General features: G+C 42.6%; 1 protein-coding gene across 4 annotated transcripts in view; it reads right to left on the bottom strand.

Moving 5' to 3' along the window:
* The window catches only part of WDFY3 (WD repeat and FYVE domain containing 3), a 185,192-nt gene that overhangs the window by 99,803 nt on the left and 71,503 nt on the right, over positions 1-13,886 (bottom strand). For all 4 annotated transcript variants that reach the window (XM_037396249.1, XM_037396260.1, XM_037396258.1 and 1 more), the window contains exons 5-8: positions 7,532-7,641; positions 6,336-6,497; positions 4,357-4,549; positions 1,608-1,794 (exon numbers count right to left, since the gene is read on the bottom strand). In XM_037396249.1, the coding sequence (XP_037252146.1) occupies positions 1,608-1,794; positions 4,357-4,549; positions 6,336-6,497; positions 7,532-7,641 (652 nt within the window). The remainder of the gene's footprint in view (positions 1-1,607; positions 1,795-4,356; positions 4,550-6,335; positions 6,498-7,531; positions 7,642-13,886) is intronic.

Genomic DNA, 13,886 nt, shown 5'->3' with positions numbered 1-13,886 from the left:
TCTCCTCTATAACACACAAGCCACTAACAAATATACCACACATTGGTGCACACTGTTCATCTTATCCCAGGCATTTCTGCAAGAGTATTAGCAAGTTTTCTAGAGCCACCCTGGAAGAAGTGAGGATAACTTATTCCTATGCTTTTAGCCTTTACTGATGTCAACTGAAGCAGCCAGGTGCTCTCCTTTCTTTCAATCAGACATGCAAACCGCTAGTCTTCCTACACCTCTGTCAGGGATCCCCCACTCTTCGATTTAAAGGATGAGAAAGCTCAGGAGAAAGTATGTTTAAAACACTTGATCTAGAGGGGATTGCTTTTGTACCTGAAAATGAAATTGCTAATGACAGTGTGTTCCCCTCAGATTCCACCTAAACTCTGGCTGACAGTTTCTGAAAAACAGCTGAGTTTGAATTACATTGCTTTGAATGAATGCATGAATAAATATAACATACTCAAAACCACCATTTATATTACAAGAACAACGATTCCTTAACAGGTGTTTTAGCTTTTATGACACAGCAGATAATTTACGACTAATTTTAACTGTGATTAAGAATTTAAAATGCCATGTCTATGTCTGGTATCCATTTAAAACTAACAAACAAAAAAACCCAAACCATACTATGTAGTAGAAAATTTAGTTCAAATTATTTGGGTGCCAAAACCTATCATCCTAGCACACAAAATGAATGGCTTGAACAAGAGAAATAACAACATTTACACCTCTCATTAATGGCCATTACAGAACTGTTTCTAAGCATCTTTGACCCGAGTACACTTCGTAAGGTGTACACTCATAGACATCATTTCCCAGTTTCTGTCTTGGTTTTGTAAAACATATATTTCAACAGCTAAGCATGCTTCTTCAGAACTTCATACTCAAAGCGAGCAACACAGACCAACCATTGATTTTACAAAAATAATGGAGCAGATGCTAATTTGTTGATTGAGAAGAAAAGAATGAAGTTTCTTTCATGGAAAGAAATAAAATCATGGATGGATCATACATCCAAATCTTGTCTGGGCAGGCATTTTCATTGCCATAGTTTGTGATGCATCAGCACATTAGCATTACCTTTAATAAAAAGTACAAATAAAAAAATAATAATAACTATACATATATACACACACACACACCCCCCGAATCCCTGGTAACATGAGTGTTCCCTCCAGCACTCTGGTATTAGAGCTTATGGACAAAAATGTCTCTTCAATACTAAGTAGCATGCACCACACTTATGTATATGATTTTTCGTTACAATAGTATGTTAAAACAAACCAAACCCCAACCAAACCCAAAAATGACCAGTTGCAACCAAAATTTCATGTTCTGAATTCTTTCTAAACATTTAGTACCAATTATTAAGCATCTGCTTTCTTAGCATATACAGAAACACTTAGTAATAAACCAGTACCAATGAATAAAAAGTAAACAATGTAGTTTCATAAATTGAGAGAAACACATAATTTCATGTTTTGTTTCTAATATCCTAATTTCATAATAACCTATAATCAGTTATTTGTTCAAACCTATTCTTTACTAAGAAATCTCTTCAGAAAAAGTTCAGTGATTTGTCTGCATTCCTTCAACCACTTTCTGCATACCTGAGGAGGAGGTCACAGAGGAAGTTGTATCCTTGCCATATCCTAAAATCATCCAACAGCGTTTGGGATACATCACTGGAGTCTTTGAGAAAACAAGAAAGTCCAGCAAACATCTCAACTATTTCTAGGGGAGAAAGGTCATCAGACTGCTGCATGTTCTGAACACACGTGGACAAACATTCCTTTTCTGCAAAGAATTGCAATTAAGAAATTTGGAATTTTACTGACATTAATCACAACAAGAAGCATAACTAGTACAAGAATCACAGCAATAAGGTAACTGTTATTTAACTATCTTTTATCACATAACATAAGAGCACTTCAACACAAGCAGGATTCTCAAGCAGTTTTGGATCTGAACCCTAAGCTCTTTCTCAGATTTTTAGGTTGCACTCCTTAAAGATGCTCACTTCAATTATCTGCTATTTTAACTTCACAGCATGTGCGAGACAAGTGCAAATCTTTCTAGCTAGACTGATAACAAAATTTCCCAGGGATCAAATCCAAGCATGAGATAGTGAAAGGATGCTCCTTTGCATACGATAAAATATCTTAACGTTTTTTCTGAGTATGAGATGAGCCTCTTGACAGATGTAATCTCTTAAGTCATGTTCGTTTTTTTTTTTAATCAACAAGTGAGAGGGAATACCAACTGGTTTTATTTTTAAGATTTCATTTCACTTTTTAAAAAAACTAGAATATCTTTTGATATGCCAGCCTCACTCCTCTGTGGATCAAACCCATAGAGAAGTGAAAATGTAGTAGCTGCAATATGTCAAACACCACAGTCAAAACTTGCTTACTTTCTTTGTTGTGCTTCATAATACTTTCACATATACACATACACTTTCTACACTTACCAAAACCCACCAGAAGGCTGTTACAGATGCAGGCAAAATACCTACCACCTTTTAAGTCCTATCTGAATATACTTAACTGCTGACTGTTCTGTGCCTCCAAGTGATACTTGTACATTCACATTTTTCTGACTGGAATTGGAAACACACTGCTAGCTCAAGAAAAAACACAGACTGAAATTTTCTGTGAAGGTGTGGGAGCAGGGTGACGTATTTCATAAACTGTCAAAATGGTTTTGTGGAGTCTTGTTAACTACTTGCTTCCCAGTGTGTGAGGAAACCGTGAGGTTTATTTTCCAGTAGATGTACACTGCTAAAATGTATGATAAGGATGTTAGTTCACTTCCAACAGTCATTCCAATTAAAAAACTACAAATGCTTCTATGGGGTCCTACAGTCTAAAAGCCCCTAAATATAGTGCTAGAAACACACTCTATCAAATTTCCTACCTCAAATCCTACAAAGCTAAGCACCCATGTAGTTTTAAATTAATGCAACACTAGTATTTTGTGTGCAAAGCTGCTCCTGGGCAGCTAACATCTTCTCCAACACTTGTTTTCATCTTGCTTTGCTCTCACAAATTCTTTGTCATGAACCAGTTTGGCAGTTGCCCTTGCTAAGCAGACCATAACCAGTCCCTTGTAAAAATACATGATGAATCAAATACTACTTATATTAGCTACCAAAATCTGTAACCAGCTACAGAAATACCCCTATACACTATATTTTCTATGCCTGAAAGTGTCAGGATGCTATTTGTCTTAAAAAAAGTACAAGAGAGAAAATGGCATGATTCTGGCTCCTTCAGTCATTTGGTGGCTCGCAGGCTGCATTAAGGCCATCAGATGATTTTATTTTGGCTTTCAGGATGCACAAAGCCTACAATCTGTAAGCTGTATGGCCAAGTGGGGAAGTCAAGGGCCCAGCAGAAGAAACACAGGCTGGCTGAAAGGTCAGCAATCTAGTCAGTCAGTCCTAGGGACAACATCCTTGGGTTGGGGACTCCACAGGGAAGCTGGACTGGACCACAGGGGAGAAAGCCAGTTGGCTGTTCCATCAATCAGCACTTGGAGGTTTGCACTCAACTGCTTCTGTGCCCAAACACCATGTTCCCTCAAGCAATTCCTAGTGCCTGTATTACACTGGGTTTGCTGTTACCAGGGTATGCCACTCCCAACGTCCCGGATAATGGAGAGTACACTGCAAATCAAGGGTGGCTGTAACAGTCTCACCCAGCCTCTTCCCATAAAAGCAAGGTGTCTGGGAGAAAGAATCTTCTCCCAACAGACCCAAATTAGCTCTCCCCAGTCTACATAACACACCGGTATTTACTACAGAACATGAGCTTTCATGGAGCTGGTTCCTGCATCTTCCTCAGACATCTCTACACTTTTATTGCCAGCTACAAGCAGCTGTAAACAGGGCACTGCTAGCTTGCCTCACACATCTACAAGGGACTGCAGTTGCTAATTCACACTGAATTTTTTCAGTTTGACGGAAAACAACTAACTCCCATTAAGAGCTAATGCTCGCAGCAAAAACAACAAACTTCTGCATCTTCCCCATGAATGTTTTTCAATACAGACAGTCACTGACGTTACCAAAGGCCTTTTCTTTTGGTCATTGTAAACTCTACACCAAAACATGAGGGGAAACTCTATCTTTCAATGTTAAATTGAAATGTGCATGAGGCAGATTCAGCTACAAACACCTCTCTCACAACACTGTGCTCTGAAATTTTACCTGTATGCAAATACTTACGTGTACAAACAAAAAGCCCCAAAGCTTTTCCTTGATCTACTATTCTCATGCCTATTTCCTAACTAAGAAAATGATGAAAGAAAAAGAATAGGAAAAAACCCCAATAAATAATATTGAATAAAGACACATACCATGAATGTATTTCACTACATTGACACTAAGGCCGTGACGCGATATGGTCATTAGTACTTCCCCTGCACTCTTCCTCCAAGGCAGATTATAGGGAGGGCACCATGAGGTTATTGCACTGAACAGAAGCTGGAGATCATCCTTTTGAGCTAGTTCTTCCGCCGGGGACACAAAACTGCACAATTTTACTAGGATCTGAAATAATAAGTCATTAAACATCTAGCATTAATACCCTGATCATTGTTATTTTTGCCTGGACTTAGTAAAAAGCTAAACATTCTTCCATTTAGCATACACATTAAAAAAGATAACACACTGTTTCCCCTTTGTGTGTTGTTTCTGTAATTTAAATTGAAGACAAGGTTATTGAACACATGGTTATTTCAAGTCCCGGTTCAGTTTAAAATGACTAGCAAAAGATTAGCAGCAGAGTTTATATCTCTTAGGCTGACACAGCATACTTGTATGGATACTAAGTTATTCCATTCTTGGAGAATCTGCTAGTTACCCAATTTATAGGTCTAAATGCTGCAGTAGGGCAGAAAGCCTGTGAAGCAAACTATTGTATCCCTTCCGAATGCAGGAAGGCAGCTACTGAAGAGATATGTTGGCAGAGTAGCATCTGTAACACCTTAGTAAAATGAAAACAACCAAAATAGTGTGGCAGGAAAGGCTACAGTAACACTGTAAACCTACCTGGATAACTGGCACCTGGATCTGAATTCCCAGGTTACCATATATAAGACAAAATGCAGCCACACAATCAAAATTACTACGTTGTGCTCCCTTTTCTGCATGCTTTGAGGACATGTGACATCCATTTTGGGTCTGGTGCAGGAAACTCTGAGGGTCCCTCTCAGAAAACTAGAGGAAGACTTTGTAAGGCTGACTGTGTCTGGAAGAGGTTTGGAAGCTATATGAAACCTCACCCACTCCACCCAGCTCATTTGAGAGCACCACTTTATGGCCCTTGAAGAGGGACAGAAAAGAGCTGAGTGGTAGTATACTGGGGGGACCCCATAGGGTAACATTGATTATTATTAACTCTGGTGACTGAAACACAGCAAAGCAATTTCTGAAAGATAGTTCACAGCACATTGTGATTTCTGCTTTAGAAAACAGCCTGTAGTACACAGACAGAAAATTAAAAAAAAAACAAAACAAAAAAAAAACCAAAACCAAAAAAGGGTAAATGGGTATGTTCTCATATAGTGACTGTTACTGGGCAGACACTGTGGCTAATAATTGTGGGAATAATGCTCATTTTTATTTCTGTATTGCAGAAACTAAAATGACTCTTTAATATTATACCTAAACATCTTCACACTGCCTTCAAAGCCCTGAAGGATGTGATTGCTGATAAAACTCTGTGGTTTTGCACGTGTGGCTATAGAGAGATGCATGCAATTTGCACATGGAAACTGGTAGTATGACCACTGACCCTTTTCTAACAGTAACTGTCAGCTCCTTCTAGAAGTTTCATCAGATGGTGGCTCTGGCCTCCCTGGGAAATCTGGGGGATAACTGTAATAGTAACTGCAAGCTCCGATGCTTCCCGTATTTAAATTATTCGTTCATGTTTTATTTCCATAATTAAAGGGAAAACAGCATATGTTGAACTAACTCCTAGATAATTATCAATACTAATGGTTTTAACTATGTCTATTTCAATCAGTAACAGCCAAAGATACCAAAGACCAGTTAAATTAATACAGAATAACAGTCAACTCATTCCTCCTTTTAAGCAGCTGCACAGAAGAGTTACATGCATTTTTGGGGAGGAGGTATTTGCCAAGGACAAAAACCACAGGGGAAGTGGAAATTTAACCTCAACTACACTTGGAGGAAAATCCATCTTAATCAGTCATCAGTTTGTGAGGAATCAAGGAAGAGAAAACCTGGTTCAAGTGAAAAGTTTCTGGACTTTTCTCACATGAAGCACTGCCACTCCTCTTGCAACTTCCTAATCTACCTTTCTTACCTGTACAAAGACTTTCTGTAGTAGCGCTCGGCGCTCTGCGAGAGGTAGTTCATTCTGTGCTCCTCCAACTACCTCAGGCACATGTGGAAGATCAAAAAACAGATACAGACATTTAACAAGTGTGGAAGGCACTGACATTGTAGTCATGCAGTCCACAGTTTTCTGGGGAAAAAGAAAACAGAGCAAAAATAACAGTTCAGCATATTACTATATTAAAAAAGCCATGTTTTTATAATGCAGTTGACTCAAATGCTGGCGTTTCCTTCTCACACTGCTGGTGACGTCCACATGGCAGTACAGATTCACCATCTATCTTTGAATGCCTACCTAAACGGTAACCTTAAAAACAGGATCATATTTTATTTACATGACAACAGCATCTAACAGCCACAGTTTGGAGCAGTCCCGGCTCAGGACAGAAACAAAACCAGACAGTCTCTGCCAACAGAAGCTTACAAGTTAATTAGAAGACCTTCAACCAAGCCCTCATTAGGTATCTATTCTTTATAGCAGTAGAAATGGGAGTGGGAGGAAGACTATTTATGCTCTCACTCGGCAAGAATGTATAAACAGGCATAAGAAGCATGATAGTAGAAAACATGTGAGCATCAGTGGGAAGAACAGACAAATCAGGGTGGAGGTTGGTGACATATCAAACACAGATAAGATGATGTGCTCAGTTATAAAGGCAGATCAGAGCAGGAAGAACAAACCACACAGCTGTCCAGTACATTGCCAGAGATCGGCTCTCTGGAGAACAGCATCAAAAGCAGAGGCAGTAAAGATTCACTCTACCACCAGCTCATCAGTGCTGCTGGCTTCACTTTTTGCAGCTGCCCTCCTTGAATGGGGAGCCCAAGTTCAAAGTCTGAGTGATTTAGGTGCTGTGACATGCACCTCACAGGGCACTAAGCAGCAGCACGCAAGAGAAGCCTTTGGGGAACAATAAAAGTTGTGTGCATAATTCAAAAGAACGTTATAAATTAAAGTTCCAAAACTATTATTTTTCTAAGCAACTGAAACCACAAGGAGCTAAAGCAGAAGTCCTGTGGCAGTACAATAGAAAACGGATCTTTACAGAGAAAGCAGAATATAGTTACAATACCTTTTAGTGTGTGTTCATGCAGTTCATTACCTTATTGCTTTTGTTTCTCCCACCCCACAATATATTTTTAGCCTTGCTGTTTAAGACTAACCTGTCCTGATGAAGCTAGTAAATTGATTGTGGTGAGCAGCATCCAACCTCTACTTGCTTCTTCACTTTGATTGACCTCCAGAAACTGGACTATGGCACGACTTGCAGCCTCTGTAGGGTTAAAAAAAAATATGCAGTAAGAATTCAGTATGGCAGTCTGCAGAAGGGAACACATCCTCTTAGCTGACCTGAACATGAATTCACCTCTGCAGCACTACTTGAAAAAAGGACTAGGCATAGGCCTACACTCTCCAGACACACATTCCAATCTTCCACACGCACTTGGTTTTGACACTAGCAAGGACACAAAAAGTACGTTCTTAGGTCATGCATCATCCTTTAAAGCAGCAGACAGCTTTCAGTAACATTAAGCAACTTTTGTTTGAGTATTCTGGCTTTATCAAATACAACATACTCTTTTCCAGAGACATGAAGTCACCATCACTTAGTGGTTCCAGTGGGAAAAACTGATATTAAATTTCTGAAAAAAAAGCACTGCACTGAAACAACAGTATGGAGGACAATGGGAAAAGACTGGAGGGAAAGAGAGGTGCAGAAAGGCAAAAAGAATAAAAAAAGCAGGAACAAAGAAATAAAGCCAGCCCTTTGTTCTCATGGGGGACTTCAACATACTGGATGTCTGTTGGAAATACCACACAGCAGAGAGGAAACAGTCCAGAAGATGCCTGAAGTGTATGGAAGATAATTGTCTGGCACAGCCGGTCAGGGAGCCAGCCAGGGGAGATGCCCCACTGGAGCTGCTGTTCCTGAACAGAGAAGGACGGGCAGGTGATGTCGAGGCTGGTGGACATCTTGGGCATAGTAATCATGAGATGATAGAGTTTTTGATTCTCAGAGAAGGAGAGGGTCAGCAGAACGGCTACCTTGGACTTCCAGAGGGCCGGCTTTGGCCTGTTTAGGATCCTGGTGGACAGAGTCCCTTGGCAGGCAGTCCTGAAGGGCCCAGGGGTCCAGGCAGGCTGGGCATCCTTCAAGACGGCAGTCTACAGGCACAGGAGCTGGCCGTGCCCGCATGCTAAAAGACAAGCTGGTGGGGGAGAAGATCGGCCTGGCTGAACAGAGAAGTTTGGCTGGGACTCGGGGGGAAAACAAACAAAATTTGTCACCTTTGGAAGAAGGGGCAGGCAACTCTGGAGGACTATAAGGATGTTGTGTGGTTACAAAGGGAGAAAATTAAAAAGGTGAAAGCCCAGCTAGAACTTAAGCTGGCCACTGCTGTAAAGATAATAAAAATGTTTTTACCAATACATTAGCAACAAAAGGATCTGCATCCTTCATTGGACGTAGAGGTGAGCACAGCCACAGAGGGTGAGGGAAAGTCTGAGGTACTTCGTGCCTTCTTTACCTCAGTCTTTAACAGCCAGACCAGTTACCCTCAGGGTGCTGGGTCCCCCAAGCTGAAAGACAGGGACGAACAGCACCATGGAGTCCCCACAGTCCAGGAGGAAACTGGTGTCAGTGACCTGCTGCTCCACTTGGACATGCACAAGTTAAGGGGCTGGATGGGATCCACACAAGGGTACTGAGAGAGCTGGCAGAACTGCTGACCCAGCCACTTTTAGTCATTTATCAACAGCCCTGGCTAACCGGGGAGGTCCCAGTTGACTGGAGGTTAGCCAGTGTGATGCCCATTTACAAGAAGCACCAGAAGGAGGATCTGGGGAGCTACAGGCCTGTCAGCCTGACCTTGGTGATGGGGAAGGTTATGGAGCAGGTCATCCTGAGCGCCATCACGCAGCATGAGCAGATCAACCCGGGGATGAGGACCAGCCAGCAGGGGTGTATGAAAGGCAGGTCCTGACTGACACCAACTTAATCTCCTCCTACAACAAGACAACTCACCTAGTGGATGAGGGAAAGGCTGTGGGTGCTGTCTACCTGGACTTCAGTAAAACCTTTGACACCATGTCCCACAGCATCTCCTGGGGAAACCGGCTGCTCGCGGCCTGTACGTGTGCGCTCCGGGCTGGGTAAAAGGCTGGCTGGCTGGCCGAGCCCAAAGGGGGGTGGGGAATGGAGCCACATCCAGCTGGCGGCCGGGCACACGTGGTGTTCCCCAGGGCTCAGCGCTGGGGCCGGTCCTGGTTCGTGTGATCTGGGTCTGTGATCTGGGCGAGGGGATCGAGTGCACCCTCAGCGAGTCTGCAGCCAACACCCGGCTGGGCAGGGGTGCTGATCTGCTGGAGGGCAGGAGGCTCTGCAGAGGGGTCTGGGCAGGCTGGATCCACGGGCCCAGGCCACTTGTATGAGGTTCCACAAGGCCGAGTGCCGGGTCCTGCCCTGGGGTCACACCGGCCCCACGCAGCGCTCCAGGCCGGGGCAGAGCGGCTGGGAAGCGCCTGGGGGGAAAGGGCCTGGGGGTGCTGGTGGGCAGCCGGCTGGGCATGAGCCAGCACCGTGCCCAGGTGGCCAGGAGGGCCAGCAGCATCCCGGCTTGTGTCAGCAACAGCGTGGCCAGCGGGACCAGGGCAGTGACCGTCCCCCTGCACTGGGCACGGGTGAGGCCGCCCCTGGAATCCTGTGTTCAGGTTTGGGCCCCTCGCTGCAGGAGGGACACTGAGGGGCTGGAGCGTGTCCAGATACGGGCAGCGGGGCTGGGGAAGGGGCTGGGGCACAAGTGTTGTGAGGGGTGGCTGAGGGAGCCGGGGTGTTTAGCCTGGAGACAAGGAGCCTGGGGGGGCTTATCGCTCTCTGCGACTGCCTGACAGGAGGCTGTAGGCGGGTGGGGGTCGGTCTCTTCTCCCAAGTAACAAGTGACAGGACAAGAGGAAATGGCCTCAACCTATGCCAGGGGAGGTTTAGATTGGAGATTAGGAAAAGTTTTTTCACTGAAAGGGCTGTCAAGCATTGGAACAGCTTGCCCAGGGAGATGGTTGAGTCTCCATCCCTGGAGGTATTTAAAAGATATGTAGATGTGGTGCTTAGGGACATGCTTTAGTGGTGGACTTGGCAGTGCTAGGCTAACAGTTGGACTCAACAACCTTAAAGTGTCTTTTCCAACCTAAATGGTTCTACGATTCTATTATAAAATTAAGACTAAGATCTGGAATTACCACATCCCCATCCTACATTTTTTGGAAAATGAAAACGCTAAGAACTTGTGGCTAATTCTAAAGATCTGGTGGCCATTCTGGAACCAGATGCTGTTCCATATCATTCAGAGCTGAATATTTAGCCTAGTAAACAAGTTATAAGCCTAAATAAATAAATCAAGAGAAAATGTAATCCTATTTCACCGTTGTCTGAATACACACATGTTAAGAAATCTATAATGCCAGTCATAATGACTGCCCATTACCCTTAAGGGAAATCTAAAACCATTTTTCATTAATAACTGCATATCTATCATCTTCAGTGCTTTTAGTGTCAACTAGGACAGAAGAGGAAGGTCCCTAATACTGCTTTAAAAGGAAACACAAAGGAATTACTAATGGAGGAATATATTGGCAACTGAAGAAAAATTCAATTTTAATCTTTGTTTGCTTCATCTGCTGTCAAGATTCCCCAGTACATACCTGTGAAGGTGTTTGTTCTAAAGTAAATACATTTTATATGGCAAAGCACTTATCAAACTTCTAGCATGGACTACACTGATAAGATAATTTTCTGGAGCTGATAAACTGAGCTGGACTATAAACCCACAAATTAGATCATCCTAGAAGACTTCTACAGTTGTTTGCTTTACAGTCCTAACATTAACTTTTCCCAAAAAAGACTACCACCATACCAAGCCAAAGCCATCAGACACTGGTAAAACAACATAATAAAAATCATGGTGTAAAGAAAAATTTTTATCAACAGAAGGACAGACCACAGATTAAGTAAAGTCATTTCTTCCCTCCACAAAACACTTCTTAGATCATGTGTGGAATGCTGCATCCAGTTTCAGACCCAACTCAATGTAGGGAAGACAACAATCAACAGGAACAGAGATGCTTGGGAGCTGGAGCACCAGCCCCGTGAGGAGAGGCTCAGGAACCAGAGTTTACTCAGCAGGAAGAGGGGACAGCCTCAGGGGCACCAAGCAGCAGACTCAGTGCCCATGGTGGGGGGAGCTATCAAGAGGTCAGCCAGGCTCTTCACAACACTGCACGGCTGGATGGCACGAGACAACAGGCTTAAATCAAGAGAGTTTTAGACTACATATAAGGAGAAATTTCCCCAAACCCTGAAGACAGAGTTGCACTGAAACAGAGCCCAGAGAGGCTGTACTGTTTCCAGCCTTGCAGGTTTTCAAGACGCAAATGGATCAAGCCCAGTGCGACCTGGTCCCATCTCGCAGCTAGTCCAGCTGTAAGCAGGTCAGACAAGAGTCCTCTCTTATTCTACAATTTTTTTTCTCATACAGAAAAAGGTCTATTTGATGGATGTCTCAGACAGGTATCGTGTCACCCATGCCTGTGTCAGTTGCATTCGCTTCAATTGCAAAGAGGACTTATTTTTCCCTAAAGCCCAGAAACCCTTTCATATTCATAATCCTAGGGGAAAAAAAAAGACATACAGATTTAAGGTAAAAATACAGATCTAAGGTAAAAATCCAGACTTGGTTCATTTGTTCAATGACTATTTTCCCATGTTTTTGTTTTGCAGCCTTATTCCCATAGCAGGTTTTTGTACAAACCACTGGCTGAAGCAAGGATAGGCACCTACTAAATCCTTGCATGAGACTGAATAAGATAAAACAAAGCTTGAAATAACAAGGTGAAAGGCAAGGCAATTTTTAAAACTCACACAAACATGGACATGCAACAACTTCCCAGCATGCTGACCTGAAGTATCTGGTGAGCACTTTGTTTTTCAAAACCACCGGTGCAAAACATTGGCCAGATGGTTTGGTGTAAGAGCAGACCAACTTGGAAAGCACAACAGTCATACCACAGCCATCGTTCCTACATTAGAAGCATACACGAAATACTAGAATTCCTGGCAAAAGCCACTTGCCCAAATTCTGAGCACCAAGCATATCTATAGCACATGCTGCTTCTACAATGACAGTGCCCCACCAGCACTGTCTGAGCACTGGCAGAGGTGGGCAGTCAGTCTCCGACTGTAAGATGGTACAACTGGTACCAACCAGGGTGTGCACAGCCTCCTTTGGGCATAGTCTCCAAAAGCCACCAGTGGAACTCTTTTAGTCATCTTTGAAAGTGAGACTCAGGGGTTAAGTATATGCTTCTGAAGAAGTTACCATGCTGCTGGCATCCTAAATGGCATAGCAGTTGAAGACTATAAATAGCAGTTTCAAAACTGTCAGTCTTAATTAAGCACTACCTAAAACACAGACAGCATTTTAAGCTCAGGAAGAAGTTGTCTTGTCATTTGCTCTGAGCAAAGTTGATAGCACTATCATTTAAGATTAATTTCTATCATCAGCACTAATCTTAATTTAATTCTTGTGCCTTTTCCCTGGTTTTGAAGTGCTCAAGTCATCTTTTTAATATAACATCCTCTATGTGCCTCACCCAAATGTCCTTAGCCCTTCAACATCTGCAGAACAAACCACTAAATCTAGGATTGGGATATGCTAGCTAGCAAAAAAAAAAAAGAGCAAAGAGAAAAAACTATAAAATAATACCTAAGCATACATATCTTTACAATTGTGCAAGCATATATGCATAAGTATCACCATGATTATGTGGTTTACATAGTTAATACAAAGTACTCAGATTTTTCAGCATGGATTCAGTATATATGGGATAGAGGATTAGATGAATAAAAACACCAGAATTTGTTTCATATGTAAAAGATGACACAGGTGCTTTGTGTCCTGGACTTCAGAAAAGCTGCAGATGGAAAGCAATGGGATTACACCCATTCAGATTGCTAGCAAAAAGCAGCACTATGTTACAAGCAATGATATCGCCTGTAGCAATAGCACTAAAGACAAATTCCATACATGAAGCATTTAGTTAGATGTTCTAATACCATAAATTGCATATAATAGCATCATCAGACTTTTGCATAGCTTACTCTTACCCCAGAGTAGAATACTAATGAAAAAATACCTGTGCATATGCCAAAGGGGGCAAGGGGTGTGGGATGAATGGGTGTATGTCAGGGGAGTGGATGGGGAGCAAGCTGAAATCAGGGACCCCTTTTCTAATTGAGCCTTCAAGAAGTCTCTACTACTTCTTGCAGGGAATGCCTGTCAACAGTCAGACACCTAGAGTTAAAGAATACAAATCGTTCCAACTGTCCTAAGACAGAAGTATCAACACAAACAAAAATGGAATAGCAGAAAGTCTTCCTTCAATCATCAGGAACAGTGCAGTGCTGTCATCGCAAGCTGCAGATACTAAGTGGCTGGTGCCTTTGCAGTGTGCAGAAACAGAGGG

Source organism: Falco rusticolus, chromosome 1 (genome assembly GCF_015220075.1).
Source record: "Falco rusticolus isolate bFalRus1 chromosome 1, bFalRus1.pri, whole genome shotgun sequence".
In the NCBI taxonomy this organism is placed as follows: domain Eukaryota; kingdom Metazoa; phylum Chordata; class Aves; order Falconiformes; family Falconidae; genus Falco; species Falco rusticolus.
The sequence above is the reverse complement of the archived record's forward strand: the minus strand, read 5'-3'. Positions and strand labels throughout refer to the sequence as shown.